General features: G+C 43.8%; 2 protein-coding genes across 5 annotated transcripts in view; one reads left to right on the top strand and one right to left on the bottom strand.

Annotated features, from left to right (window-relative positions):
- Positions 1 to 10,037, top strand: part of RAD51 (RAD51 recombinase) — a 46,587-nt gene extending 36,550 nt beyond the window's left edge. For all 3 annotated transcript variants that reach the window (XM_073211647.1, XM_037018900.2, XM_037018898.2), the window contains exons 7-10: positions 8,288 to 8,401; positions 8,770 to 8,899; positions 9,105 to 9,226; positions 9,694 to 10,037. In XM_073211647.1, coding sequence (XP_073067748.1) covers positions 8,288 to 8,401; positions 8,770 to 8,899; positions 9,105 to 9,226; positions 9,694 to 9,817 — 490 coding nt within the window. In that variant the 3' untranslated portion in view covers positions 9,818 to 10,037. The remainder of the gene's footprint in view (positions 1 to 8,287; positions 8,402 to 8,769; positions 8,900 to 9,104; positions 9,227 to 9,693) is intronic.
- Positions 10,038 to 11,423: 1,386 nt separating this feature from the next.
- On the bottom strand, positions 11,424 to 26,326 carry RMDN3 (regulator of microtubule dynamics 3). 2 transcript variants are annotated; one of them, XM_017641198.3, is made up of 13 exons: positions 26,201 to 26,326; positions 25,616 to 25,809; positions 23,645 to 23,837; positions 23,095 to 23,238; positions 18,321 to 18,606; positions 17,386 to 17,488; positions 15,049 to 15,109; positions 13,567 to 13,642; positions 13,325 to 13,402; positions 12,988 to 13,086; positions 12,655 to 12,708; positions 12,438 to 12,518; positions 11,424 to 12,142 (listed from the first exon to the last, which is right to left on the bottom strand). In XM_017641198.3, exons 2-13 carry the CDS (start codon positions 25,800 to 25,802, stop codon positions 12,089 to 12,091), a joined length of 1,416 nt encoding a protein of 471 aa, XP_017496687.3. In that variant the 5' UTR covers positions 25,803 to 25,809; positions 26,201 to 26,326; the 3' UTR covers positions 11,424 to 12,088. The 2 variants fall into 2 exon arrangements, with proteins under 2 accessions (XP_017496687.3, XP_017496688.3); XM_017641199.3 differs by having other exon boundaries at positions 25,616 to 25,707; positions 26,201 to 26,292.
- Between the last annotated feature and the right edge of the window lie 516 nt (positions 26,327 to 26,842).

Raw genomic sequence — 26,842 nt, forward strand, 5'->3', positions numbered from 1 at the left:
GTCCATTGTGATTTTTCCTTTCTCGTTTCTGATTCTGTTGATGTGTGTTGACTCTCTTTTTCTCTTAATAAGTCTGGCTAATGGCTTATCTATTTTGTTTATTTTCTTGAAGAAGCAGCTCTTGGTTTCATTGATTTTTTTCTATTGTTTTATTCTTCTCAATTTTATTTATTTCTTCTCTGATTTTTATTATGTCCCTCCGTCTGCTGACCTTAGGCCTCATATGTTCTTCTTTTTCCAATTTTGATAATTGTGACATTAGACTATTCATTTGGGATTGTTCTTCCTGCTTTAAATATGCCTGGATGGCTATATACTTTCCTCTTAAGACTGCTTTTGGTGCATCCCACAGAAGTTGGGGCTTTGTGTTGTTGTTATTTGTTTCCATATATTGCTGGATCTCCATTTTAATTTGGTTGTTGATCCATTGATTATTTAGGAGCATGTTGTTAAGCCTCCATGTGTTTGTGAGCCTTTTTGCTTTCTTTGTACAATTTATTTCTAGTTTTATACCTTTGTGGTCTGAAAAGTTGGTTGGTAGGATTTCAATCTTTTGGAATTTACTGATGCTCTTTTTGTGGCCTAGTATGTGGTCTATTCTGGAAAATGTTCCATGTGCACTTGAGAAGAATGTGTATGCTGTTGCTTTCGGATGTAGAGTTCTATAGATGTCTTTTAGGTCCATCTGTTCTAGTGTGCTGTTCAGTGCCTCTGTGTCCTTACTTATTTTCTGTCTGGTGGATCTGTCCTCTGGAGTGAGTGGTGTGTTAAAGTCTCCCAAAATGAATGCATTGCATTCTATTTCCTCCTTTAATTCTGTTCGTATTTGTTTCACATATATTGGTGCTCCTGTATTGGGTGCACATATTTTTATAATGGCTGTAGCCTCTTGTTGGACTGAGCCCTTTATCATTATGTAATGTCCTTCTTTATCTCTTGTTACTTTCTTTATTTTGAAGTTTATTTTGTCTGATACTAATATTGTAACACCTGCTTTTTTCTCCCTGTTGTTTGCATGAAATATCTTTTTCCATCCCTTGACTTTTAATCTGTGCATGTCTTTGGGTTTGAGGGGTGAGTCTCTTGTAAGCAGCATATAGATGGGTCTTGCTGTTTTATTCATTCTATTATTCTGTGTCTTTTGATTGGTGCATTCAGTTCATTTACATTTAGGGTGATTATTGAAAGATATGTACTTATTGCAATTGCGGCTTTAGATTCGTGGTTACCAAAGGTTCAAGGTTAGCTTCTCTACTACCTTACTGTCTAACTTAACTTGCTTATTGAGCTATTATAAACACAGTCTGATGATTATTTCTCTCCTTTCTTATTCCTCCTCCTTCATTCTTCATATGTTGGTTGTTTTGTTCTGTGGTCTTTTTAGGGGTGCTCCCTTCTAGAGCAGTCCCTCTGAATACTCTGTAGAGGTGGTTTGTGGGAGACAAATTCCCTCAGCTTTTGCTTGTCTGGGAATTGTTTAATCCCTCCTTCATATTTAAATGATAATCGTGCTGGATACAGTATCCTTGGTTCAAGGCCCTTCTCTTTCATTGCATTAAATATATCATGCCATTCTCTTCTCGCCTGTAAGGTTTCTGTTGAGAAGTCTGATGATATCCTGATGGGTTTTCCTTTGTAGATTACCTTTTTCCTCTCTCTAGCTGCCTTTAAAACTCTGTCCTTGTCCTTGATCTTTGCCATTTTAATTATTATGTGTCTTGGTGTTGTCCTCTTTGGGTCCCTTCTCTTAGGAGTTCTGTGTGCTTCTGTAGTCTGAGCAACTATTTCCTCCCCCAGTTTGGGGAAGTTCTCAGCAATTATTTCTTCAAAGACACTGTCTATCCCTTTTTCTCTCTCTTCTTCTGGTACCCCTATAATGCAGCTATTGTTCCGTTTGGATTGGTCACACAGTTCTCTTAATATTGTTTAATTCCTGAAGATCCTTTTATCTCTCTCTGCGTCCACTTCTATGCGTTCCTGTTCTCTGGTTGCTATTCCATCAATGACCTCTTCCATCTTATCCATTCTGCTTATAAATCCTTCTAGAGATTGTTTCCCTTCTGTAATCTCCCTCCAGACATCATCCCTTAGCTCTTGTATATTTCTCTGCAGCTCTGTCAGCATGTTTATGATTTTTATTTTGAATTCTTTTTCAGGGAGACTGGTTAGGTCTGTCTCTGCAGATCCTCTCTCAGGTGTTGTCTGAGCTATCATGGACTGGACTCAATTTTTTTCCCTTTTCATGGTAATAGTGGTGGCTGTAGGCAGGTTGTGGGTGTGTCAGCTGGGAAAAGAAAGTCCTTTCCTGCTTGCTGGATGCCTTGCCCTTCTCCTCTGCCTGTGTCGGTTACCTACACTCCTGGAGCAGCCGCTGGGTTAATCCCCTAAGCCTCTGTGGGCGGGGTCTCCAGAGCAGCGCGGAGCCCTGCGGGAGTGGCAGGCACGCCAGTTGTGCTCCTCCGCAATAGCGGCGCCCCTGCCAGGCATCTATGTGCCAGCAGCGGCCTTTGGGTCTGGCCCGGGCGGCTATGCACTGGGCTGGGATTCTGGTCGGCTGCTGGGAGCACAGCTGCTCCCTCTGGCACCACTGCAGGTGTGCACAGGCCTCTCCCATGCGGACCTCTCCCTGGCTCTTCTGGTGTCACTGCCGCCAGCGCTCGTGAACCACACCCAGGCTGTTGGGTTGCCACTGCTGCGGGCTTGCACGAGCCTCTCCCGGTCCCCCCTGGTGCCGCCAGCGCACTTGATCTGCTCCCGGTTCCTTGTGATGCTGCCGCCCCCGGCGCTCACTTCCACTCTCCCACTACTGGGCCGGTGTGTCGGAGTCCGCGCCAGTTGGAGGAACGACTGGCAGGCTGCTTAGTGCCATGAGGGGCTTCAGAGCTGCGATGCCTCCCCGGGGTTTAGGGCGCCTAAAGTTCCCTGGGATTCCCAGCTGCTGGCTGTGTGCCAGAACGACTTCGTCCAGCTTTGGGGTCCCTGTCTCTTTTAGACTTGCAGAAAGCACTCACTTTTCTTTTGTCTCAGGGGCGCCGGTTGTGGGTACCTGCCCACAGGTATTGCTTTTCCGTTTCTCTAATATACAGTACCCTGTGCACCTTGTGTCTGCTTTCTGGGTGCCGATTTCTAGAGCTGGTTGTTTTGAAGTCCTGGGCTTTCACTCCCTCCCCGTTCTGACTCCTTTCTTCCTGCTGGGTTCTGGGGAAAGGGAGCCTTTGGGTCCCGCCTGGCCGCAGCTTGTATCTTACCCCCTTCATGTGATGTTGAGTTCTCACAGATGTAGATATCCTGGCTGTTGTACTGCATCCACTGGTGTCTCTTTTAGGAATAGTTGTATTTATTGTATTTTCAAAACTATATATGTTTTGGGGAGGAGATTTCCACTGAACTACTCATGCCGCCATCTTCCCGTGATCCACCCCATATAAATTTTAAAACTATTTGTTCCAGTTTGTTGAAGAATGCTGTTGGTATTTTGATAGGCATTGCATTGAATCTGTAGATTGCTTTAGGCAGGATGGCCATTTTGACAATATTAATTCTTCCTATACATGAGCATGGGATGTGTTTCCATTTATTGGTATCTTCTTTAATTTCTCTCATGAGTGTCTTGTGTAGTTTTCAGAGTAAACGTCTTTCACCTCTTTGGTTAGGTTTATTCCTAGGTATTTTATTCTTTTTGATGCAGTTGTAAATGGAGTTGTTTCCTGATTTCTCTTTCTGCTAATTCATTGTTAGCATGTGGGAATGCAACAGATTTCTGTGTATAAATTTTCTATTCTGCAACTTTGTTGAATTCAGTTGTTCTAGTAGTTTTTTTGTGCACTGTAGGCTTTTTTATGTATGCCATCTGCAGTTAGTGACAGTTTAACTTCTTCCCAATTTGGATGCCTTTTATTTCTTAGTGTTGACTGATTGCTGTGGCTAGGACCTCCAGGACTATGTCAAATAAAAGTGTTGAGAATGTGCATCCTTATGTTGTTCCCCATCTTAGAAGAAAAGCTTCCAGCTTTTCATTATTAAGTCTGATGTTGGATGTCGATTTGTCACAAATGGCCTTTATTATGTTGAGGTGCATACTGTCTAAACCCATTTTGTTACGAGTTTTTAAATCATGAATGGATGTTAAATTTTGTCAAATGCTTCTTCAGCATGAATGGATGTGATTTTTGTCCTTTTTGTTGGTGTGATGTATGATTGATTTATGAATATTGTACTATCCTTGCATTCCTGGAATAAATCCCACTTGGTCATGATGGATGATCTTTTTTATTATTTTTGGATTCGGTTTGTTTTGTTGAGTATTTTTGCATCTGTGTGCATCAGGGATATTAGTTTGTAATTTCTTTTTTTATGGTGTCTTTGTCTGGTTTGGTGATGCTGGCCTCATAGAATGAGTTTGGGAGTATTCCCTCCTCTTCTACTTTTTGGAATACTTTAAGTGGGATGGTAATAGCTATTCTTTAAATGTTTGATAAAATTCAGCTATGAAGTCCTCTTGGACAGGGTTTTTGTTTTTAGGTAGCTTTCTGATTACCAGTTCGATTTCATTGCTGGGAACTGGCCTGTTCAGATTTGCTGTCTCTTCCTGGATCAGTCTTGGTAGGTTGTATTTTTCTAGAAAGTTGTCTATTTCCTCTAGGTTGTCCAGTTTATTGGCATATAATTTTTCATAGTATTCTCTAATAATTCTTTGTATTTCTTTGGTGTCCATTGTGATTATTCATTTTTCGTTTCTGATTTTGTTTATGTGTGTATACTCTTATTTTATTGATAAGTCTGGCTAGGGGTTTATCGTTTATTTTCTCCAATAACCGGCTCCTGGTTTCATTGATTTTTTTTTTCTATTGTTTTACTCTTCTCAGTTTTATTTATTTCTGCTCTGCTCTTTATTATGTCTTTCCTTTTACTGACTTTGAGCTTCATTTGTTTTTCTTTTTCTATTTTCTTTAATTGTGAGTTTAGACTGTTTGTTTGGAACTGTTCTTTCTTGTGGTAAGCCTATATTGCTATGTACTTTCCTCTTAGAACTGCCTTTGCTGCATCCCATAGGTTTTGGAATATTGAGTTGTTTTCATTTGTCTCCATGTATTGCTTAATCTCTGTTTTAATTTGGTCACTGATCCATCGATTATTTAGAAGCATATTGTTTAGCTTCCATGTTTTTGAAGTCTTTGTTTTCTTTACATAATTTATTTCTAGTTTCATACCGTTGTGGTCTGAGAAGCTACTTGATACAATTTCAGTCTTTTTGAATTTATAGAGGCTCTTTTTGTGGCCTAGTGTATAATCTGTTCTGGAAAACATTCCATGTACACTTGAGAATGTGTATCTTCCTGCTTTTGGGTGGAATCTTCTGTAGACGTCTGTTAGGTCTATATCTTCTAATATAGTGTTCAGTACCTCTGTTTCTTTACTTATTTTCTGTCTGGTTAATCTGTTGGTGTGAGTGGGTATTAAAATCTCCTAAAATGAATGTGTTGCAGTCTGTTTCCCCCTTTAATTCTGCTAGTATTTGTTTTACAGATTTATATTGGGTGCATAGATGTTTATAATGGTTATATGCTTTTGTTGGACTGACCCCTTTACATTGTCCTTCTTTGTCTCTTGTTACTTTCTTTGTTTTGAAATCTATTTTGTCTGATATAAGTCCCACTACTTCTGCTGTTTTCTATTATTTACATGAACTGTCTTTTTCCATCTCTTCACTTGTAGTGTGTGTATGTTCTTGGGTCAGACATGATCTTGTAAGCAGCATATAGATGGCTCTTCTTTTTTTTATCCATTCTGCCACTCTGTGTCTTTTGATTGGTGCATTCAGTCCATTTACATTTAAGGTGATGATTGATAGATATGTATTTATTATCATTGTAGTCTTTGTATTTGTGGTTACCAAAGGTTCAAGAATAGCTTCCTTACTATGTAACAGGCTACCTTATAATTACTCTATTTCAAACACAATCTAGAGGTTTTTCTTTTTTGCCCTCTTCTTCTTCCTCCTTCCACTATATGTTAGGTGTCATATTCTGCATTTTCTGTATCCCTTGACTGATTTTGGGAGTAGTTGGTGTAATTTTGTACTTGCTTGGTATTTAATTGGTCTACTACCTTTACTGTGAGTTTATTTTCACTGACAGCTATTTAGCCTTAGGAACATTTCCATCTAGAGCAATCCCTTTAACATATCTTGTAGGGCTGCCTTAGTGGTGGTTAATTCCTTCCAATTTTTGTTTATCTGAAAATTATTTAATCTCTGCTTCAAATTTAAAGATAATCTTGCAGGGTAGAGAGCGTATTCTTTGCTGTAGGTCCTTCTATTACATTAAATATATCATGCCAATCCCTTCTGGCCTGTAAAGTTTCTGCTGAAAGGTCTGCTGATAGTCTGATGGAGTTTCCTTTATAAATAATCTTTTTTCTCTCTCGGGTTACTTTCAATACTCTCTTCTTGTCTTTGATCTTTTCCATTTTAATTATATGTCTTGGCATTGTCTTCCTAGAGTTCCTTTTGTTAGGGGATTTCTGCGCTTCCATGACCTGAGTCTATTTCCTTCCCCAGTTTGGGGGAATAATTGTTTCCTCAAAGAGGCTTTCTACCCCTTGTCTCCCTCTTCTCCTTCTGGTACCCCTATTATGCAAATATTGTTCTGTTTGGATTGCCCTCTCTATTTTTCTTTCATTACTAGAGATCCTTTTTTTCTGCTTTTCAGCTTTATTGTTTTCTTGCTCCCTAATTTCCAACTCACTTACAACTTCTTCAGACTGTGAAAGTCTGCTATTAAATCCCACCATTGTATTTTTCATTTCAAATACTGTATTCTTCACCTCTGAGTGACTCTTTTACAGGTCGTCTGTCTTTTTCTTGAGGTCCTCCCAGAGATCTTGAATATTTCTCTGAAGGTTTGTGAGCATGTTTATGATTTAACTTTGAAGTCTTTATCAAGAAACTTGGTGATTTCAGTTTCACTCACCCCTTTTTCTGGTGTTTTGTCTTGTGGTTTTGTTTGGACCAAATTCCTCTGCCTCTTCATTTTTCCAGTGTTTCCTATGGAATAATAGCTTTATGGAGGAGGCACCCTCTATTGCCCAGAAGCTCAAGACACTTCACTTTCCAGTGTGGGAGCCCCAGCTGTTGGCATACAGTGGGCAGGACACTATTCTGTCTGGCTTGTAGTGATCTGATTTCAGAGGGTCTGTGTGGGCCATCAGCTGGCCACATGTGCATGGAGAAAACTTGGGGCTGTGCTGCTGGAGTTTCTGTGGGCAGAGCCACCCTCTGCCCAGCCTGCAGCAATGGCCAGGGTCACAAGTGAGTGGGACCAGCGCTTGCTAGGAGGAAGTAGCTCCTAGGGCTTACTCCTGTGGCCAGTTCCCCAGCTGGCCCAAAATAGAGAAATCTGGGAGGGCCTCCCTCTGCCTACGTGGCAGTAAAGTCTGACTCTCTGCTGGCCAGCCACAGGGAGGAGTCTTGAATCGGCATTGCCAGCAAAGGGGACAGAGTGTTTGATGCTCCCAAGAGTTCCCAACCTGTTGGGGCAAAGCGGGCTGGAATAGTATTGTCTACCTGCCCTTTCTCCTAAGCAGAGAGCTCTGTAACCTTGCCCCTCTGGTGTCCCTCCCACTGCTGGGAAGTCTCTCAAACTGTTCACTTTGCTTTTGTCTCAAGGGGGCTGTTAGAGCGTGTCTCTTCTCCACAAGCAGCTGGAATCTCAGCCCACCTGGTGTCCTCCTGTCTCTGTTGTCCAGCCCCACTAATCACCAGAGCATCATGTAATGTGGGTTTGTGTTCCTGGAGCAGATCTTCAGGACCAGGTGTTCAGTGGTCCTGGGCTCCTCCCTCCCTGCTTGGTTCCTTTCCTCCCATCTGTTGGCTGGGGTCGGGGGAGGGCTTGGGTCCTGCTGGATTGTGGCTTTCCCACTTTACTCTTTTCTGTGAGGTCTCTCTTCTTCCCCAGATGTAGGTAGTAGTCAGTTCTGCAGTCTAGAGGTCATTTTCAGGTTTATTGTATTTTCATGTTCTATGTGATTTGGTGAGGAAGTTTCTGCCTTGCCTTCTTACTCTGCCATCTTTTTTTTTTTTGTATCGTTAATATACAATTACATGAGCAACATTATGGTTACTAGATTCCCCTCATTCTCAAGTCCCCACCACATACCCCATTCAGTCACTGTCCATCATTACTCTGCCATCTTTTTCCCGGAATCTCATCCAGGTAATTTCTTAGAGGTGGATTTCTCATCTGCCTGAGCTCTGTATAGCCTATAAAAAGTCTGTCCTCTCTTCTAGATATGGCCTCTCTGGCAGTGATGTCCTGGATAATGTAGCATATGCTCGAGGATTCAACACAGATCACCAGACCCAGCTCCTTTACCAAGCATCAGCCATGATGGTGGAGTCTAGGTATGTGCTTAGTAAAAGACACTGAATGTGCTCTCAGGGCCCTTACCCTGAATCTTGTATAGGCAGTTTGTGTAAATTCATAGTAACTTGAATTAGAAAATGGGAGATTTAAGTTTTAGTTCCTATTTTGATACTCTTGCTTTTTGATTTTGGTCAAGTCACTTTTTAAAAATGAAGCCATAATTTACTGAAACTTGTAAATTTTACCTTGCTATATGGTGCTTTGGACATGAATGCTATACAAATATCTAATAAAACATTTCTATATATAACTTTAACTATGAATATGACATTTTAGTGTAGTGAGGAAGGGAGCAGAATCTGATGTAAGCTAGAAACAGGCTTCAGAGAATCCTTGTTCCCTATAGGTATGCTCTGCTAATTGTAGACAGTGCCACTGCCCTCTACAGAACGGACTATTCAGGTCGAGGTGAGCTTTCAGCCAGGCAGATGCATTTGGCCAGGTTTCTGCGGATGCTTCTGCGACTTGCTGATGAGGTAAGTTGAGGAGTAGAGACAAAGAATGTCTACTTTTGGGAGCCATGAATTCTAGAAGTCTTGCTGGGAGGCCAGGACATCAAGGTCTTGTGTCGTCAAGATATCAGATATGCATTCATTGCTTTTTTGGGGAAAGGAGCGGCAGAAATAAGGGCCTTGGAATGTCTGTGGCCACAAAAAATGACATTTATTCTTTCCCCATCAGTTTGGTGTAGCAGTGGTAATCACCAACCAGGTGGTAGCCCAAGTGGATGGAGCAGCCATGTTTGCTGCAGATCCTAAAAAACCTATTGGAGGAAATATTATTGCTCATGCCTCAACAACCAGGTAAAGTGATGGGGTAGATGACTTCATCTTGGAATGTCATATTAACTATGAAGTAGTCATGAAGATATAACATTTCCATTTAAACTTTGTTAATAAAGTCTTTATTGTGTTACAAGAGCCCTTGCTAAATCAAATTGTCATGGACTGATTAGTACAGGTATTTGCTTTTAGTTTATAAAGAAATTGTAAGCCCTCAAATTATAAGCTCAAAAAAGAATGAACTTGAAAAATTAATATACCTCTCCCTCATTAGTGATAGAAAAAAAAAGTTTCAATATAGAAAATCTACTAAGGGGGAGTAGGGCAGAAATGGATTCCTCTATTTTAAGTGCCCTAAGGAATACTGGAAGACCCTTAAAGTCTTTCTTATGAAATACATTTGTCTAAAAATTTTTAGATCTTCCATAAGTGTGAATATAATTTTTAAATTATAATAACTTTGGTGCTTTGATCCATCTTTGGGTCAGACTCTACCTTAGGAAAGGAAGAGGAGAAACTAGAATCTGCAAAATCTACGACTCTCCCTGTCTTCCTGAAGCTGAAGCTATGTTTGCCATCAATGCAGATGGAGTAGGAGATGCCAAAGACTGAATCATTGGTTTTTTCCTGTGATAAACCTACGTGCTGCACCTAATGGAGAGGACAGCTCACTGGGGTTCTTCACAGGTCGCTTCCTTTGTGACTGCCAGAAACAGGCTTCTGGAAAAACAGCTGTTGTATCAGCTTTTCTGATGGTGTAAACAGGAGATAGGTTAGTAGTTACAAACTGACCTGAAATGTTTGTTCCTTCTAAAGTGGATTAATCTCTGAATTCTTTGGTTTTTATTGGGAGGTATGGAATACCTTTGACATAACCTAACCTTGGGATTGACTCGGGACTAGAAGCTGTCTATTGGGCAATGTTATATCTGCAGAAGAGCTAAAGCTGGAGAGATTGACTCTTCTCTATATGAATAATGTTTAAAAATGAGCTATGTGGCAAATGGAATGGGTTTCTTCACAGGTTCTTTTTCTCTGTCAGGAGCACATTTTTAAGTTTGTATGTCTGAATTATATAAGAATTTATTTTTAGTTAAGGAGTACTAAGCCAGGCTTATTGGGCTGCCAGCCCTTCACTATCTGTTTGCTTGGTTTTTTACTGCTAAGAGCAATACAAGATAGTTCTGGAATCTTAAGCATTTCAGACGCTTGTTAAGTAAATAGATTCAGTGTGAGGCTGCTAAAAACATTATTTGTAGTGAATGTCGTATTTACAGGCGTTAGTCTGGTACAAGCTGATTATTTCAAAATAGGGCTTTCATGGTATCTTTTTGACACTGGGTAGGTTTAATCGATTTCTATTGCTTTAGAACTGAAATTTTAAAAGGGAAGTCCTATATTCAGATGATTGGATATATTATCCTTTAGCCTAACATAATATTACAAGATAGCTAGACCATGGCTTTCCTGTGTGGCCTTTGTTTTTATTCAGTAAATGTCAGTTTGTAGAGGTCTGATACTTGCCCAGATTATTCTACTTCAGGGGTTTGAGATACTCTTCTTCACCTTCAAAGTTCTGCTCAGAATGGGGTTTACCCAGCTCTTCTAATACAAGCTGAGAGGCCCTTTGAAATTGGGGGGAGAGGCAGTAAAAATCTCTGCTGTTGCCTGTGTTGAGCCTGCTATATGTAGGGAGATAGGAATACAGCTTTGTTTTAAAAGCAGTTCTGTTCCCTGACTTTAAAGAATAGAGTACTTCTCAGGCTTTCTTTTTTGTCTCTACACCACAAATCAAACCTGGCAAGGTATAATAAAGCCATAGTGACAGATGCCGAACGGAGGCTTGGGTCTCATATAAAAGCATCTCAATCTTTTAGTCATATAATATATTTAAGTGACTTTGACCTAGAAACTTGTCTAAATTTTTCTTTATGTGGGATTAGGCTTTGTGCTGTTGGCCCTGACAAGAGTGAACATTGGAGGGTCAGGGAATACCTGCTTAGTTGGAATAGGCCTTCTTATGCTAAAAATAAGCTCTCTGCTTATATTTCACAGGCAACTAAAATTTCACTAGAAATTAGCATTAGCCAAAGAGTTCATTCTAAAGTATTTGGTGCTGCATATCTATTTGTCTGCAATAGATTGTTTGTTAGTAGGAAACAATTATGGAAGTATTAAGAATAAGGAGCTAACAACAAACATAGAAAGGGGAAAATAATCACTTTCAGTCAAATTTGGTTTATTTCAAGGTTGTGCCAAAATATATTCCAGCCAGCTCCTTAGATCATCATTTCACAGTCTCATAAGTCTTTTTGCATTGCTGTCATTCCACAAGTTGTCAGGACTCTGGAAGTCAAGTGGTCCAGCCCCTTGGGCCCAGGAATACAGTTAGAATCCATATGATAGATGAGAGCAACTTCCATGGGCTGCCCTGACCTTTCCTTTTACCCTGGTAGGTAGAAGGTGGTTTTAGTCCTGTATACTTTGGTATATTCATCAGTGAAAGAGATTAGACAGTACAAAAGTTCTGTGTTTTGTTCCTATGGCTCTTTTAAGTTCATCTACCTCACCAGGGGCAAGGCAGCCTCATTACACTACCTGTACTCAACCCTAGGGCAGGTGCTATACTTTTCTTGATTTTGTAAGAATTTGCTTATGGAAGAGAATAGACACCCAGGCCTCAAGTGCTTCCCCAGTTTCAGATTAAGTAAGGGATTAGAATAAATTAACCAGTGGACAATAGGAATGAAATTGGGGAATAGTGGGTACTCGTCACGACGGTCTCTTAACCAGTGTTGCTCAGTTTCCTGATCTCAGCAGGGCCTAAGGGAAAAAAATACTTGATTTTTTCCTCCTTAAGTCACAAAGGCCAGTGAAAGGTGATTATTCTCCTAAAATTACTTGCAATTCTTCCAGGTCCTTCTGGAAAGCTGAATCCTAGGGAGACAAAACAAGAATAGGACTCAAAATCTAAGCCAACAATTTACAAACCACTGGTACCCAGGGAGAAGGGCCCTTCGCTTTCTTTCTGAGCTGTTGATAGTCCTTTTTCCTACCTTTCCAGGACAGCCTGGAGCCTTACAAAACCTGCCTTCTCCCTTAGGTGAGATGTACACAAGTGTAGACTACTCCCTCTTCTAAGGAACTAAAACTTCAAGGGGAGATGTTCTTTTCTGGAAAGGTCACATTCAGTGAGGGCACCCAACCTTAGAAAAGCTCTTTGAAGTATTACCTCATTAGTGACATCTGGCAGGTCTAGGGCCAACTTCATCCACTGTCTAGCTTCAGAGTTTTTTCCTAGTTCTCTGTAACACTGAGATGAGACAACAGTGAAAACCTGGGAGAAATAGTACCAGAGACTAGAAGGGAATGAATATGTATGCTTTCAGGAGTTCCCTGAAGTATCAACATCCCTGTTTTCATCATGTCAAAATAGGCAGGTAGTTTACCTTGGAAATATATACTCGTCCTGCTTTGGAAAATCCTGGCTGTAGTTCTTCAGCCTGGAGAAGAAAGGAAGGCATTTCAATAAGGGGTTCACAAATTCAAGTCAAACTGAAGTTTATATTAGAGATTTCTAGTCTCTAAATTAGAGACTGATCCCATGGGTCTGGGAATTTTTTATAAGCTCTCTAGGTGGTTCTGCTTTTCCCATAGAACAGGCAAACATAAAACTGCCCCCTACCAAAAACCTTCCCAATAATGTCCTTAGGAAAAACAAGGTTACCCTGGTATCTTTGGCAGCTGCCCACCCCTCCCCTCCCCCTCCCTTCCTTCCTTACCTTAAGGAAGCTCTGGAGGGCATCCTCCACAGTGGCACTAAGAGGGCTTTCAAATAAGGCTGCAGCAGTTTTTTTTTCTAGCCAGCTCAGGTGACAGACCTGCCATGAAAAGATCAAAGTATAAATAAAAAGTTTTTAAGAAATTTTTAGAAACACTGAATATACTGTATGGAAAACAGAGTCAAATATGGCTGGGTCCAATCACTAGTAACAGAACTGTTAGAGGAAATGGCACTTGAGCCACATCAGGCTGAGGACCCTTCTAAGTTTTCACTGCAAGGAGATCAGTGTCACAGGACACTTAGGGCCCTTAAGTTAAGCCTTGAAATCTGCTCACCTGGTAGCACCACCTGCCAAGGAGAAAGTGAGCTATGGGGTTTTCTGGCTGGAGAGCAATGGCTTTGTCCACATGCTCCTGAGGAGAAAATATAAATATAACCTAACATCAGACACCAGAATTGCTAAAGGAAGAGGGGCAAGTTATAGAGGCTGCAGGAACATCCTTTACAAGGAGCTAGAATGGAGCAAAGAATCCAGACTAGACCAGCACAAAGGAAGGAAGAGAAAGCCTTTCCTCACCTTGAAGCTAAAGCCACTCTGGATGCGCCTCTGGATGCCCTCATGCTCAGCCAGCTGACCACAAAGCACTGCATACCTAAGGGGGAAAGCGGCAGCAAGCTCAGGGACAAGGAATGGGCTTCCCACCATAACCCCCTCAACTCGAGCTGAATATTTCATTTCCATCTGTATATAAATTCCTCTTTTCACAGACCTGTGGTCCCAATTCACATTCTTTAGCAAATCCAGTGGGAGGCTCACCATTCTCCAAAGAATATGAGGTACAGAAAAGTTGAATCCTCCCTGGTAAATCTGGTAATAATTAGGCAAGTCTCAGTCCAAATTTCCCCTCATAATGAGTAGTCATAGATTTCATAAGAACTTAGATTTCTGATAATCAGTATTGAAGTCTAAGAGACCTGAATACATTGCTTTTTGTCTCCTGAGCAGACACTAAAAGAAAGTATCATTAGCCTTGGAAGGATACAGGTATATCTTTGGGAAACCCTATTCTCAGACAAGGATATAACCTAGTAATTTCTGATGTTAACTTGGGAACCAACAGAAACAGGAAGAGATGTGTCATTACACACACACACACTTTCTAGAAGCACAGTTGACATTAAATGAGTGTCTAAAGGTCCAAGTTGCTTTGTCATATATTCACTGAATATCTTGGGATGTTTCTGTCAGACATTTCAGAGGGGCAGTTCCCCATTTAGTCAAAACAGCTGTTCCCCAACTATAGCTAAGAAATTATGAGGCCAGATCCCACTCTTGGAAGCACAGGAGCCCCAAGGAAGCCCATGGGAAAGCAGCACCTGTGACACCCAAGAAACAGAGGCAAGGTCTCTAAGAAGAGCCTTTGCAGAGAGAGTTCCAGCAACCAATGGAGAAACAGCCTTTCCCAACTCTGAAGGCAGAGATATGGAAAACATTTTCACTAAAATTAGTAGTGCTGGAACCAGGCCCTAGGACACAAGTTGGCCCTGATTTATTCAAATTGGCAGAACTTTGCCTCACAGGAGACTATAAATAGGGCTGATGTTAATAAATTGACTACTGAACTTCTTGAGGGGTGAGCTCATATCCTCTTCCTCATGCAAGTCAAGCAAAGAGCCAAAGTCCACCACCAGCCAAGGACTGCAGGTAGGGCAAAGAAGAGCTTGTACAGGAGAGTGGAGCTGTGAATTGTCCCAGCCTCCTGAGGACCCAAGAACCCACAAGCTTTGGAGCTAGGATGACTTACAAAGCTACTCATTTCTCCAAGTCCCAACAGAAAAAAGTTTGCATTCCTCCCTTGCCTCACCCACCAAGGCACCTCCCCAAGAAAACTTCCCTGGGTTCCTGGCTGATGATAGGGTGGCCAAATGGAAGTAAGGGCCCAGAGCACCCTTTCCCGGTTTCTCTGGCATGCTTTTGTGGCCAAGGCAGAGAGAAGACAGGCTCTCTCCTCTCTTCTATCCCATGCTGGCTGTTCCCCAGACCCTACTGGGTTATTACCACTGGTGACATTCTGCATTCTCATCCCCCTTCTCCAGGGCGGCCTCTGCTGCTTCTTTTCCTATAGAGCAAAGTTATACAGAGTTGACAAGGGCTCCTATGCACACTTCCCCAGGAGGAGCTATGGGAAGAATGACTGCTTTGTTACCAATCCCTTTGGAAATAGTTGTGAACCTGAGCAGAATGACAAACTAAATAGCTCCTCAGGGATGACTTCTACTTCACTTCATTCTCCCATCAGCTGCCCCAGCTACCTTGTTTTTACAATGCCCACCTGATGTGCTCAAAGCATATCAAATATAAAAAGACCCAGTGGCAATCAGAAACTGTCTCAAACAGACTTTGCCTTGGAGGGTTTTTGATTTGGGGTTCTGGACAGGCTTCAGGGTATCCTAAATCCCTCTGAAATTGTATACAATTTTAGGTAAGTGTGCATTTTATGGAGGAGAGGGTCCACAAGCTTGATCAAATTCTCAAAAGGATCTATGACCCAAGAACATTAATCACAGCTCTAGGCTGAAACTCCTCACCAGACCCACATGGACTGAGGCCTGACAACAGATGACTTTTGCTTAGTCTTACTCAAGTTTTCTAGGCACCAAGACTAAGAAATCAAGGCCTTAACACATGTCAAGGAGCCTGGAGCCTTCCAGATGAGAACCATCATGCTTACACACTGAAGAAAACACTGCAAAGTGGGACTTCTCCTTTGATTAAAATGGGAGGGGGCTTGGAAGGGAACATGGAGAAAAATTTAACATAAGTAATGTGTTGAGGTGGTAGGCTGGCTAATCTGAAATGTTTCTTCACGCTTAAGTAACAATAATTATGGTATAATGTATGTACAACAAATACATTTTTAAGACCTTGGATGGGAGCCCTGTATCTCCTTCCAAACAAGGACCAAATTGCCCCACCAGTGAAGGACACTGTCTCTTGGTGTTTTAAAGGGATCTGAGAGAAATCCCCTACCTCACCAGGAAAATAGTGAAGAATGGGATAACTAGTTCCTACCAAGCTAGGTGGGGTGAGCAGATATTGCCTGAGATCCCACAAAATGGCTGCCTCCTGGTCCAACTTGTAGAGGTAGAACAAAATGAAGAACTTTAAACCCAACAAGGATGGTCCTAAAAATCTAGAGTATCATCAGTAGGGCCCTCAAAGACACTACACAGTCATCTGCCCTCCCGCAGGAACAAACCTGTCCAGGGGCGCTAAGCTCTAGAGGCCAGACCAGTGCTAGCTGTGGCCGTCCTCTAACCACCACCCCACATCCACCTTTGGGATTCATGCTGGCTACTAGTACTAATAAGGGAAAATCAATGATTGAAAGAAAAGGTTCTTACTGATACCAAGAGTCTAAAAATCAGCTCAAAAGCTGATCAGATCCTCACCTGAAATTTAGGAGGGAAAGCAGAAACTGTTTTAAAAAGCTAGAATCAAACAGTAATTAAGTAACTTGTTAAAACTTACAGGGATTCTTTGGTATATATCAATATCAATAAACATTCAACTTAATTGACCTGTTCTTTCTATATCAACATAACGCTATGACCTTGAGGTATTGTCAGATTCTACATTATCAAAGAGTCAATATTTACTAGGCTGTGCTTATAAAAGTGGGAAAGTAAAACAAATCTAGTTCAAGTAACTTTAGATAACTAACTTAACTATAAGACCAGGGAATCCAGATGATGCCTGATTTGAGGGTATAAGGGACCTAGCCAGGATACATCATTTTCCCCACAAACCCAGTTGCTTTTAAAGTCCCAGGATTCTCAGTGACCTTATGACAAACAGGAAGGAACTCTTAGCTGGCATAAGTCAGATTCATTCTCCCCTCCAGGGTATAAACTTGGGCAACAGAGTTGCTAAGTACATCCCAGGGACTCCTGAGCTAGCAGTATTCTCCCAAATGGCTCCTTAGTGTCTCCAAACTCCACTCATATTCTTAGAACACTTGCTTCACAGGCTCTGTAACTAAAACCAGATTCCTAAGCAGCAGCAAAAAACCTCTTCAGATTAAGAAAGAAGACTTTGCCCTCTCTTTGTGGTTGGGATTAAGAACAAAGAATTATGTTAATATGATACAACTACTACTAAAAACATGACCTGTATTACTTAACCACCAAGATGTTCAGAGAAGCAGACTATGCTATTGTCTCAAGGAGGAAGCAGGGGTACCAGTCCCTGGAATCCAAAGTTTGTCCCTAGTGAGTAAATGAGCCACAACTGCCCTGACAGTCTGTGTCTTGCTGGTTCCCCTGGCCCCAAGCAGATGGGCTAGCTACACCCTAGAAACACTCACCTTCCCACCAGGAACCTATCAGCACTTACCATTTAGAGCATATGACTTTTTCTTGGTCACCTCCTCAGTGAGCTCACACATGTCGCTATAGGCCCGGGCCAGGCGCCAGAGAAAATCCTGCCGGTTTCCATACTGCAGACCAAACAGACGGATGGATGAGGCCCCTCCTTCCTCAGCCACCGAGAACTGGGCCCTGGCCTTCTCCCCACAGTTTAGGTTTGAGTTTCCAAGCTTGTGTTAACAAACACTGACATTAGGCCAGTCTTATACACAAACCTTCCCTTCAGCCCCCACCCATGACATCCCATGTGCAGTTAGTTTAACTGATAACACATGATCTCTAGCCAGTAGGTTGCACAACCTGCAGAGTGAGGGCATTCTGGCCTAATACTATAAGAAGGAAAGGTGACTCAAAAGATGAAACAAGGCACAGCAAAAGAAGTTTTGCTGACAAAAAACATGCAAATGCCCAAGAAAATAAAATTCTAACTGGGGGCATTTATTCTGGGTGAGCATAAATTCTGGCAGTTAGCCCCCAAGGAAAAGGGAACTGCAGCTGAGTGACCTATACATTTGTCACTTGTGATGGAAACTTCAAGTGAGGCAGGCAGCTTGGGCTCAAACTCAAGGGAAATAAAAGGGGAAAAAAACATTCCAGCTCTTCCCCCATTTCCCTCTACTGTGAGGTAGAGCTAGAGCTCTTGCAGCTCTACAGGAGGCAGAGAACTGCCCCTGAAAGGAAGCTCTGGGGGAGGCAGTACACCTAGGCCCCTGGGGGTGTTACCTGGCCTCCTTGGAATAGGACATGCAACCCTGAGGGACAAGCAGAACCAGCCATCTCGCCTTCATTTCCCTTCCTGTGTCACCTTACAGAGTCAGTAGCCACAGCAGCCCATTTTCATTCTCTGGGGGTCAGCATGGGTTGAGGGACAGAGGGAGGGCGCACAGGCAGCTGAAGCCTCACCGCCAGCTTGTTGTTGAGCAGCAGCTGGAGGCCCTCTCGCTTGCCCTGCTCACTGCCCTGGTGCAGCTCGTCTGCCTGCCGCAGGAGGGGCAGCACATCCTCCAGGCCAGGGGAGTCTCCAGCCTCCAGGGCTCCAGGCACCAGCCCCGAAGCCGCCTCTAGCTCCAGGTCCAGAGAATCCTTTCTGCTCAGTTTCACAGTCTCACAGCTCACTTCATCTTCCCCATCGTCACTCTCCCGGTCAGAGTCCCGCTCATAGTCAGACTCGGCATTGGCTGTGGTGTAACTGGCAGAGAAGTATAAGTTACTGGGTAAAGGAAGGGATCACTTGGCTTCAGAGCCCTCAGGTCTTTCCCCCCACCAACAAAGAGGGACCCCATGGCACTGTGGTCCAGAGCACCAAGTACACCATTTCCACCACTTAGGGACAGAAATCAGTCCTCAAGAGAAAGCCTCCCATGGGAACTATGGACTGGGAAAATGACCTGGGAGAAGACCCAACTGGGGGCACTGTGACAGTCCAGGGCCAATATGAGAACCCCCTGCTTAGCTACCAAGTCTGCCAGAAAACATAAAAAGGCTAGAAAGAAGGAGCCTAGAAAGGTTATGTACCAAAGTGTTGCCAGTAGATCTCAGGATAGAAGAATTAGAGATAATATGTTTTCTATCTTTTAATATTATATGATTGTTTGCTTCAGCATGGTTTTTTTTAATGTAACTACATCATGTTTTTTTAAAGTATTGATATATAATCTTACGTTGGTTTCAAATATACAACACAGTGGTTCAGCAGTTACCCATATTATTAAACCCTCACCCTCTCTAGTGTAGTTACTATCAGCACAGTCAGATGTTACAGAATCATTGAGTATATTCTCCAGAGCATACAGTTTTCTTATAAGTAAAAAGGACATAAATATTTATGACAAAAGCCTTAAGGTAGGTGGAGCTGATCTCCTGAGCTAGACACCTTGCTATGCTAAGGGTTTGTCAGTCATTTCTGCTTTATCAGCCAAAGGCACCTGCCAGAACCAACATGGGTGGGTGCCAGCCTCTGAGGCCATGGGCAGCCAACAAATAAGCACATTTTCTTTCTCAATTCAGCATGTACCTTTGTCCCAAGTCAGGAACCAAATCTGAACGACAACAGGAGTAGCCCTTGGAAAACTTGGGAAGGTGCTGTGGGTAGGGAGGGGCTGGCCATTCTAAGGCTGGAAAAAGGAGAGAAGGAAGATGCAAAGTCCTCTGAGAAGGTATCTGGGACTGCTGTAAGCCAGGTGTCTCCTAGGGAGCCCTAACCTTGAAGCATCCACTTGATCCAAATTTCTCTTGGGCCTCAGTCTCCAGCAGCAGCTGATTAGGGTATTTTTCCTAATTGCCAACTGAATCACAAAAACTTAGCAGGGGAGAAGGTAAGACTTCCAGGGGGAAGAACCAGACTCCAGAGGGCTCTCCAGAGTGAGTGAAGTAAAAGCAGGTTTTGTTGCAGCCAGAAAGTTCTGGAGCATACAAGATCTTAGGGATTTAGGGATGAGCCTTCCTCCATCCTGAAATGCAAGATAGGGGTAAGATCCCCATGGTTGGAGCAGAACAGAAGTAGAGATGAGAGAGACCCAAATACACTCAATACAAGACAGCCTCAAGTCAGGGGCAGAATGCCAAAGTGACAGGCGGCAGGCTCCTTCTAGAAGGTAGCAAGTGAGCAACCAGACCTGGTGCCCAATCCATGCTGTTTATAGAGGAGCTCCCAAACTCATCTAACAAAGAGGCCCTGAGAACATCTACAGGAATTTGTAAGGTATTTAAAGCCTTCCTAATCTCACCTTGCTTTTTAAGAGGTTACCCAGGTATCTTTCCCCTGTAGCAATTAGCTGCACTTCACGGAGCTCTGCCTTGCTAGTCTGCTACCTGACATGCAGTGGGCAAACACTTGAGTGACCAAAGACATCCAGGGCTTCCAGGGCTTGAGAAGAAGTTAATCAGGTGCCAAGGCTGCACAGGCTGCTGTCTCTACATTCACTCGATGCTCTCACACCTCTTGGACTGCCAGCCCAGCCCTTGGAGAAATCCACCAGAGACAGAGGGGTGACCCTTCTGTCTAACATGCCCTGTAGCTTTTGAGATTAGCCAGGGGTTGGCAGGGGCCTTTGAAAAGGCCTTTTGGATCTGTGTGCTTAGGCAGAACACATTTCTCCCAAGTGGGTCAAGGCTCCAGGGCTCCCAGGGAACAGGGAAGCCAGGGCTACCCTACTCTACTCCTTGGGGAAGGCTCACAATTGAGTTATCAAAGACTCAGTTACACACATATCCCCTTCTTCTGGTACTTGTTTCTTTCAACTCATAAGCCCCATTATGCAGGCTGAGCTGAAGCAAAGGCAACCAGATGAGCCCTGACTGTGAGACTCAGTGGTGTGGAAGACAAGACCAACCTAAATGAGGTGATAAATGCCCAAGGAGTGACAGTACTGTTGCAAGCAATCCCTCTTAGTGGGGATGCCTGGGAAGGTTTGCCAGAGGGCAAGCTGGGTTTTGACAGGGAGAGAACCGAAGCTGTGTTGAGTGTGATGCTCGGGGGACAAGCTCACAGATCCATAAGATGATGTGCTTCTGCCATTCAGTCGATCCCCTAGGAGCTCAAAGTTGCTGTTTACTTGGAAAAGAGAATACAGTTTTTATATGGGAGTAGCCCATCAAATATTCTTATCCTTTGATCCCTCAAAGCGCTGCTTCCCCCAGGCCCACATGATTAAAATCATTCCAGAGTTTGTGGTCTCCTCCCAGAAATCCCCCTTGACCTCTATTGCACTGACCATGAGAAAAAGAATCATTCACCATGGCCATGGCACCAGATAGCAGCAGCTAAACCAGATTCTTACACCATACAGCACCATTGGCTTCCACGTGTCACATAATCAGCCATGAGGCTGAGCCTGCTGGAGCTATAACTAAGAAAGCCACCCTTCCTGTCATTAGATCATAGGTGGCTGGTAGGCCTGTCCTGCCCCTTAGGACCTCGGGAGCCCCAGTGTACACCTCAAGCTTCCCTGGTTAAAACTCACTGCTCCCAGAAGTTAAGCTGTTAACAGATTCTTTTAAGAGCCTTGAGTTCTCCATCCTGATCTCGGGCAGAACTGTGACATCTGTTCTGTCCTCTTCCAAAGTTCAAATGTCAATTCCCCACCCAAGTGACCTGCTTCTTGTTGCAGAGAGATGCTCCTTAAGTCTCAGGACCCACCATCAACTACTCCATCCTTTCTTTTCAGTCCAGATGTCAGATATTTATTTCATTTTTGCCCCCTCCTCTAAAAGCCCTCTGGAAGCATCTCTCAGCCCAGATGTATCTGGTAAATTGAATAGAAAAGGGTCACTTCTGCTAGCCCTTGAGAATACATATAATAGAGATCAGACAACTCACGTAACAGTAGTCACAAATGGAGGACTGAAGCTCTTTACCAAGACTGCACTTGTTTCAAGAGGCACCTGAGCAATAATCAAATCCAGCACTGATGCCCAATAACCGTGACGTGGGAAAACAGTAATACTGAGGAGAGGCAGGAGAACATAATTGCCCAAGAAAACAAGGCTGAAATGTCTTGAGTTAGATGTACTGAACAAACCATACTGCTATGGGCAGTGAGCTGTGGCAGCTCTTAGTCAATGGGAAAAACACCCAAGGGCTGCATGTGACATGTCCTCCTATGAAAGCCCTTCTGAGCCCTGAGGACCAAGCCATGCCTCAGACCAGAGACCCCCCACACCTGCACTTAGTAGTGCAATCCTGGGCAAGATGTCAAACCTTACTAAGCTTCAGGTCTCCTGAGAAACGGAGAAGAGCAGCAACTAATGCATAGGATCCTTGTGAGGATTAAGTGAGGAAGTACCTCTAAAGTACTTAGAAGAGTGTCACATAGGAATAAACAGTAGTTAATATTATAACGTGTTTATAGCTAAATCATTCTGACCTGACAGAATGCTTGGATGCTCTCTGCACCAGTCTTTGCTTTAAGGAAGGTCAGCAGAGGCCATCAAGGAGAGATCAGCTTCCAGACCTCACACAGGCCACCTGGATGACTGCAGCCAGCAACAAACAAGGGCAGCTGTTGCCACTAATGGCATAAGGCACTATAGCAAAGATATTCGTTCAGACTTCCATCCTTGGGACCAAAATTTCAAAATGGCACTAGTGTAAAGGAGCCTGACCAAGTTTGGAGGCTGTCCACCAGGCTGCTGCCTGCTGCCCCGTCTCACAGTAGGGCTGTGGTTAGACCTGCTGGGCCACCAACTACTTGGGACAGTTAACATGCTACCTGTGATGATGGCAAGTGAGCAGAGCAAGCCTCCCTGGGGGAAGACAGGAACTCCCAGGGCGGGGGAGCATATTTAGTGCCTAGAGAGCTCTGTAAACCCAGCCAAGCCCCTCGGTGAAGGGAATAAGGTCATAAAACAATGCTTTCAAAGTCCTGAAATAACACAAGGAAATGCCCAACTAATGTTATAGGAAAACAAAAATCAAAAATATACTATATAAAAACCAAACCTATTCAGATGAGAATAACAGATGCAAGCAATAACTACTGTTAACATTTCCATTTGTATGGATGACATAAGGTGGATGGTTTTTCTTTCAACTGTTCTGTATTTTATTTATTTACATAGTTACCATATCCCAAAAATTATTGACAGCAGCTTGGTGTGGATTCTCCATTGATAAACATTACTTTGACAAAATGTAACCTGGCTGAAGTGACAACTGCCTCCAGGAGAGATGACTCACCCTCCTTCACTCTCAGCATCTGTGAACGTGGCTCCTGAGGTGGCCGTGAAGTAGACAGAGCTGGAGCCAGTGGAGTCACTCCTCTCCCGGGCAAACAGGAACCTTCGCCTCCGAGCCACTCTCTGGTTCTCTTCCATATGGGACCTGAAAAGCAGGCCCCTTTCTAGAGGATGCCACCAGGACCCATCCAGCTTGTCCTTCCCCTCATCATGAGAGAGCCTCTTATTACCAGTCCTCACTAAAGGCCAAGAACATAGAAAATCCTAGGTCTCTGCTCTTGGTAGAGCAAAAAGGGCAGCTCCCTTGAACCAGCCTGCCCAGGCAGTGCTGGTTAGTCTGAACAAAATTTCTCAGCTGCTACAACAGACCACAGTAAGGAACTTGTGCAAGGCACAGTACCAAATGTATGACTTCCTTGCTAATTAGGTGAGAACCTATAAAACTGGCTTATTCCTTGGAGACAGACAGCAAAGGCTGAAACACAGCTCAGCTGTAGGGGCAAGGAACTTGGGGTGGGGGACAAGGCAGGAGAGATGAATATATTACTCACCGGACCTCACCAACAATCTGCCCAGCAAGCCCCTGCAGGCTGCTCCTCAGCTCCTCTATCTCCCGCTGCAGTGCCACCAGACTGGTCAGCACAAAGTCCAGGCGATCCAGCACCTCCTCCTGCCCACCTCGTGGAAGACTGGGCAGCACCACAGCATCCCCAGCCTCACTTGGGATGGCCCGCAATGGCTTCACTGAAGGAAGGAGAACAGAAGGTGGTGATGCCCATGGGACATGGTCAAGAAATATCTTGAATCTAGAATTCAAGAACACTTGTGCTTCTCACTAAAGTTCACTTTACAAAGACCTCTGAGGCTCACATAGCCTATGTTCACAGCTAAATCCTGGTAACATGTCCCAAGTAACTATCCAGAAAAAAAGTAAAGGTCCCAACTAAAGCCCTCTGTTCCAAGACCCTTCCACAGCTGGGCCTTCAAGAGCACCACATACCACAACATAATGTAATATCCTTGCTAGAAGGCAGGATAGCTGCCCGGCTAGAGTAACAGCAAAACCTTTCCCTGACTATGGTACCCAAGTACCAGGCAGGCAGAACCCACCACACAGAAAAACTAAAACTGAGCTCACTCAAATTCTGATCTCTCACTCCACAAAGAATACCAAAGAAGACTCTGAGCTCCTCTCAAGAGCTTCATTTAGTATCTTCAGAGAGGGACACAAAGGGGCATTTACTGAGCAAAAAGTACACTGGAAAAAGCCCATCCAGACCCCATCGGAAAGACCCCATTACCAAGCCCAAACTGAGCTCTAGGTAAATCCCAACTGTATTCTTGTGAAACCTTCATAAGAGTGTGTATCAGTGATACGTTAATAAAACAAAATTCCAACTGTAAATGCCAGTAAGACGATAGCTACTGAAGGCAACTGGACTGGAAAATGTAAAAAGAAAGCAAGGAAGGCACGACACATTATCCAGGCAAGCATAAATCTGTTTAAAGGAAATCTAGTAGCAATCTAGATGAGGTTACAATACACATCCAGCAGTGTTAAAGGAATACCCCTGGGAATGTGGCCACTTTCTCCAAACCTCAGCAGATGGAACATTACTGCTAAGAAATTACAAACACACACAAGGAAAAGAAAGGAAAGATAAGCACATGTGCAATACTAGGTTACCACCAGGTTTTAAAATGCTGACAAACAGCTGCAACCTAAGGTGATGACTCTGAAAACTATTGTAAAACTAACTTCTAAACCACCTGGCATTTGGTCATCAGAGAAAACACTCCCAATTAACATGAGGTGACATCTGAATGCTCCTCCATTACACAAACATTAAGGGGAGTGATTTGAACCAGCCTTAGATACTTTGCTCAAATGAGTTAACATTAAAGTTTGCAAAATTGAAAGTACCACCCAACTCAGCTGGGGCTGGCTTCCAGTGATCTTCAGCTTTACTTGCAGTAAGAGCACTCCCAGCCCCGTTCTGTGTAAAGTCCACAGGACCAGGTGAGCAGGCCCAATCCTGCCACTTGCTCTGTGACAACCTCATAAAGTTACATAATCTTTTTGAGTCTTGATTCTCTCTATAAGGATAAAACTTGGACTTGATAGTCTTAAAGTTAGCTTCAATATTACATAATTTAACATACAAGCCTCAAGACTTAATTCCTACAAAATTTGATTTTTTTCATGCCTTGTTTTGGGCTCTTCCTTTACGTACTAAACACCTCACCCAACAGTAATCAAGTATCTTTAACACATGTAGCACTACTGTGGGCCCAGAACTAAAACTGAAAAAGCTCAACAGCCTTTTCACAATGTACTTGCCTGAAATTACAGGAGAAAGAGTATAGAAGAAGAAGGATGCTTTCCTTTTAGGTAAGCATTTCAAAAAGGTGAAATCTCAGACACTCCGCTCCGTTGTCTTGTACAACGGGCTCTGCTACCAGCAGCCCAGACCCCAGGCCCATCAGTTTGGCGTGATTATGGGCTCGGGACCAGTTCCTACCCTGGAGTCCAGGCTCTGAAGTCTGCGTGTAGTCCAGAGAGTTGGTCGGTTTCTGGCTCTGGCCAGGGCGCTGGGTCCGTTTCCACCTCTGGCTGTAAAGGGCACACAGGAATCCAAGGCCCGCGGCGGTGCCCAGCAACAGTCCCAGCCCAACGCGAGCGCCGCCCAAAGGCCCCAGGCTAGACATGATGCACCTGCAGCCCGCGAGAGCCCCCGGGAGCAAGCGGGCGGGACGGGGCGAGGTGAGAGAGTCGTGAGCCTGAGCCACTCAACTGAAGGTTGAACTCCTGAAATAACTCCTTGTCCAGACCCGAAGATCCCGACTGCCCTCGTCCCAATCCAGACCCTAGAATTTCCGCCAACCTTCTGGGCTGGACCCCTCCCCTCACCCAACCAGGTAGCAGCCTCTACTCCAACACGCCCCCTAGCTCTGACCCGGAGTTAGGTTTCTGGGCCTCCAACCCCCTCTCCTCAGCTTCCCGACTCTGCAGACAACAAACCCGCCTCCCTGGCTGCAAAATCCTGGCCTTCCCCGCCCCTTCTGAAGGCGCCCTGGCCTGTCAGGAGATTAACCTAGACCCTTACCTGGCAGCTCACCAAAGCAACAGCCTCCTGGGTGGCCGCCACACGCTGTCAATGATACGTCATTAAACAGCGCCACCAGCCCCGCGCGCCGTCGGGAAGACTCGGGGAGATGACCACACCAGGCTCCAGGTCCAAGCCGTGGTTTGTTTCCCGGGGGCGGGGCCAGCAGGGCGCGGGAAAAGGCAATGGAGAACCGGGGAGAAGGAAGAGGGGAAAGGCGGAGAGCTGGGAGACCTCTTAGGCCCAATGCCCGAGCAGTAACCCCAAGGGCTGGACAGCTGAGGGACCATTTCCTTTGTCACACCAGATTACTGCTGTTCCCGGAGTGCCTTTCTACCTTCGCATCTACTGTTGCATCTGCCTAGAATGACCCATTCTTTACCTGGAAAAAGCCACCTCTGCCCCATCTTCCCTTAACATTCTTTCATAACTCAGACTTCTATTTCTGTTGAATATGTTTATACATTTTTACTCAACCCATTTACTAAGCACTAGACAATAGCGCCTCTGGCAGTTCAAATTTAGAACAACTTGTTGGTTATCCACAAGACGTCCCAAGGGCCAGCTTTTGCCAGTTGATAAAAACACATTAGATACACACCTTGGTACTAAAAAAAATATTAAACCTTACATTGTTGTTAT

This window comes from Manis javanica, chromosome 8 (assembly GCF_040802235.1).
Source record: "Manis javanica isolate MJ-LG chromosome 8, MJ_LKY, whole genome shotgun sequence".
NCBI lineage: Eukaryota > Metazoa > Chordata > Mammalia > Pholidota > Manidae > Manis > Manis javanica.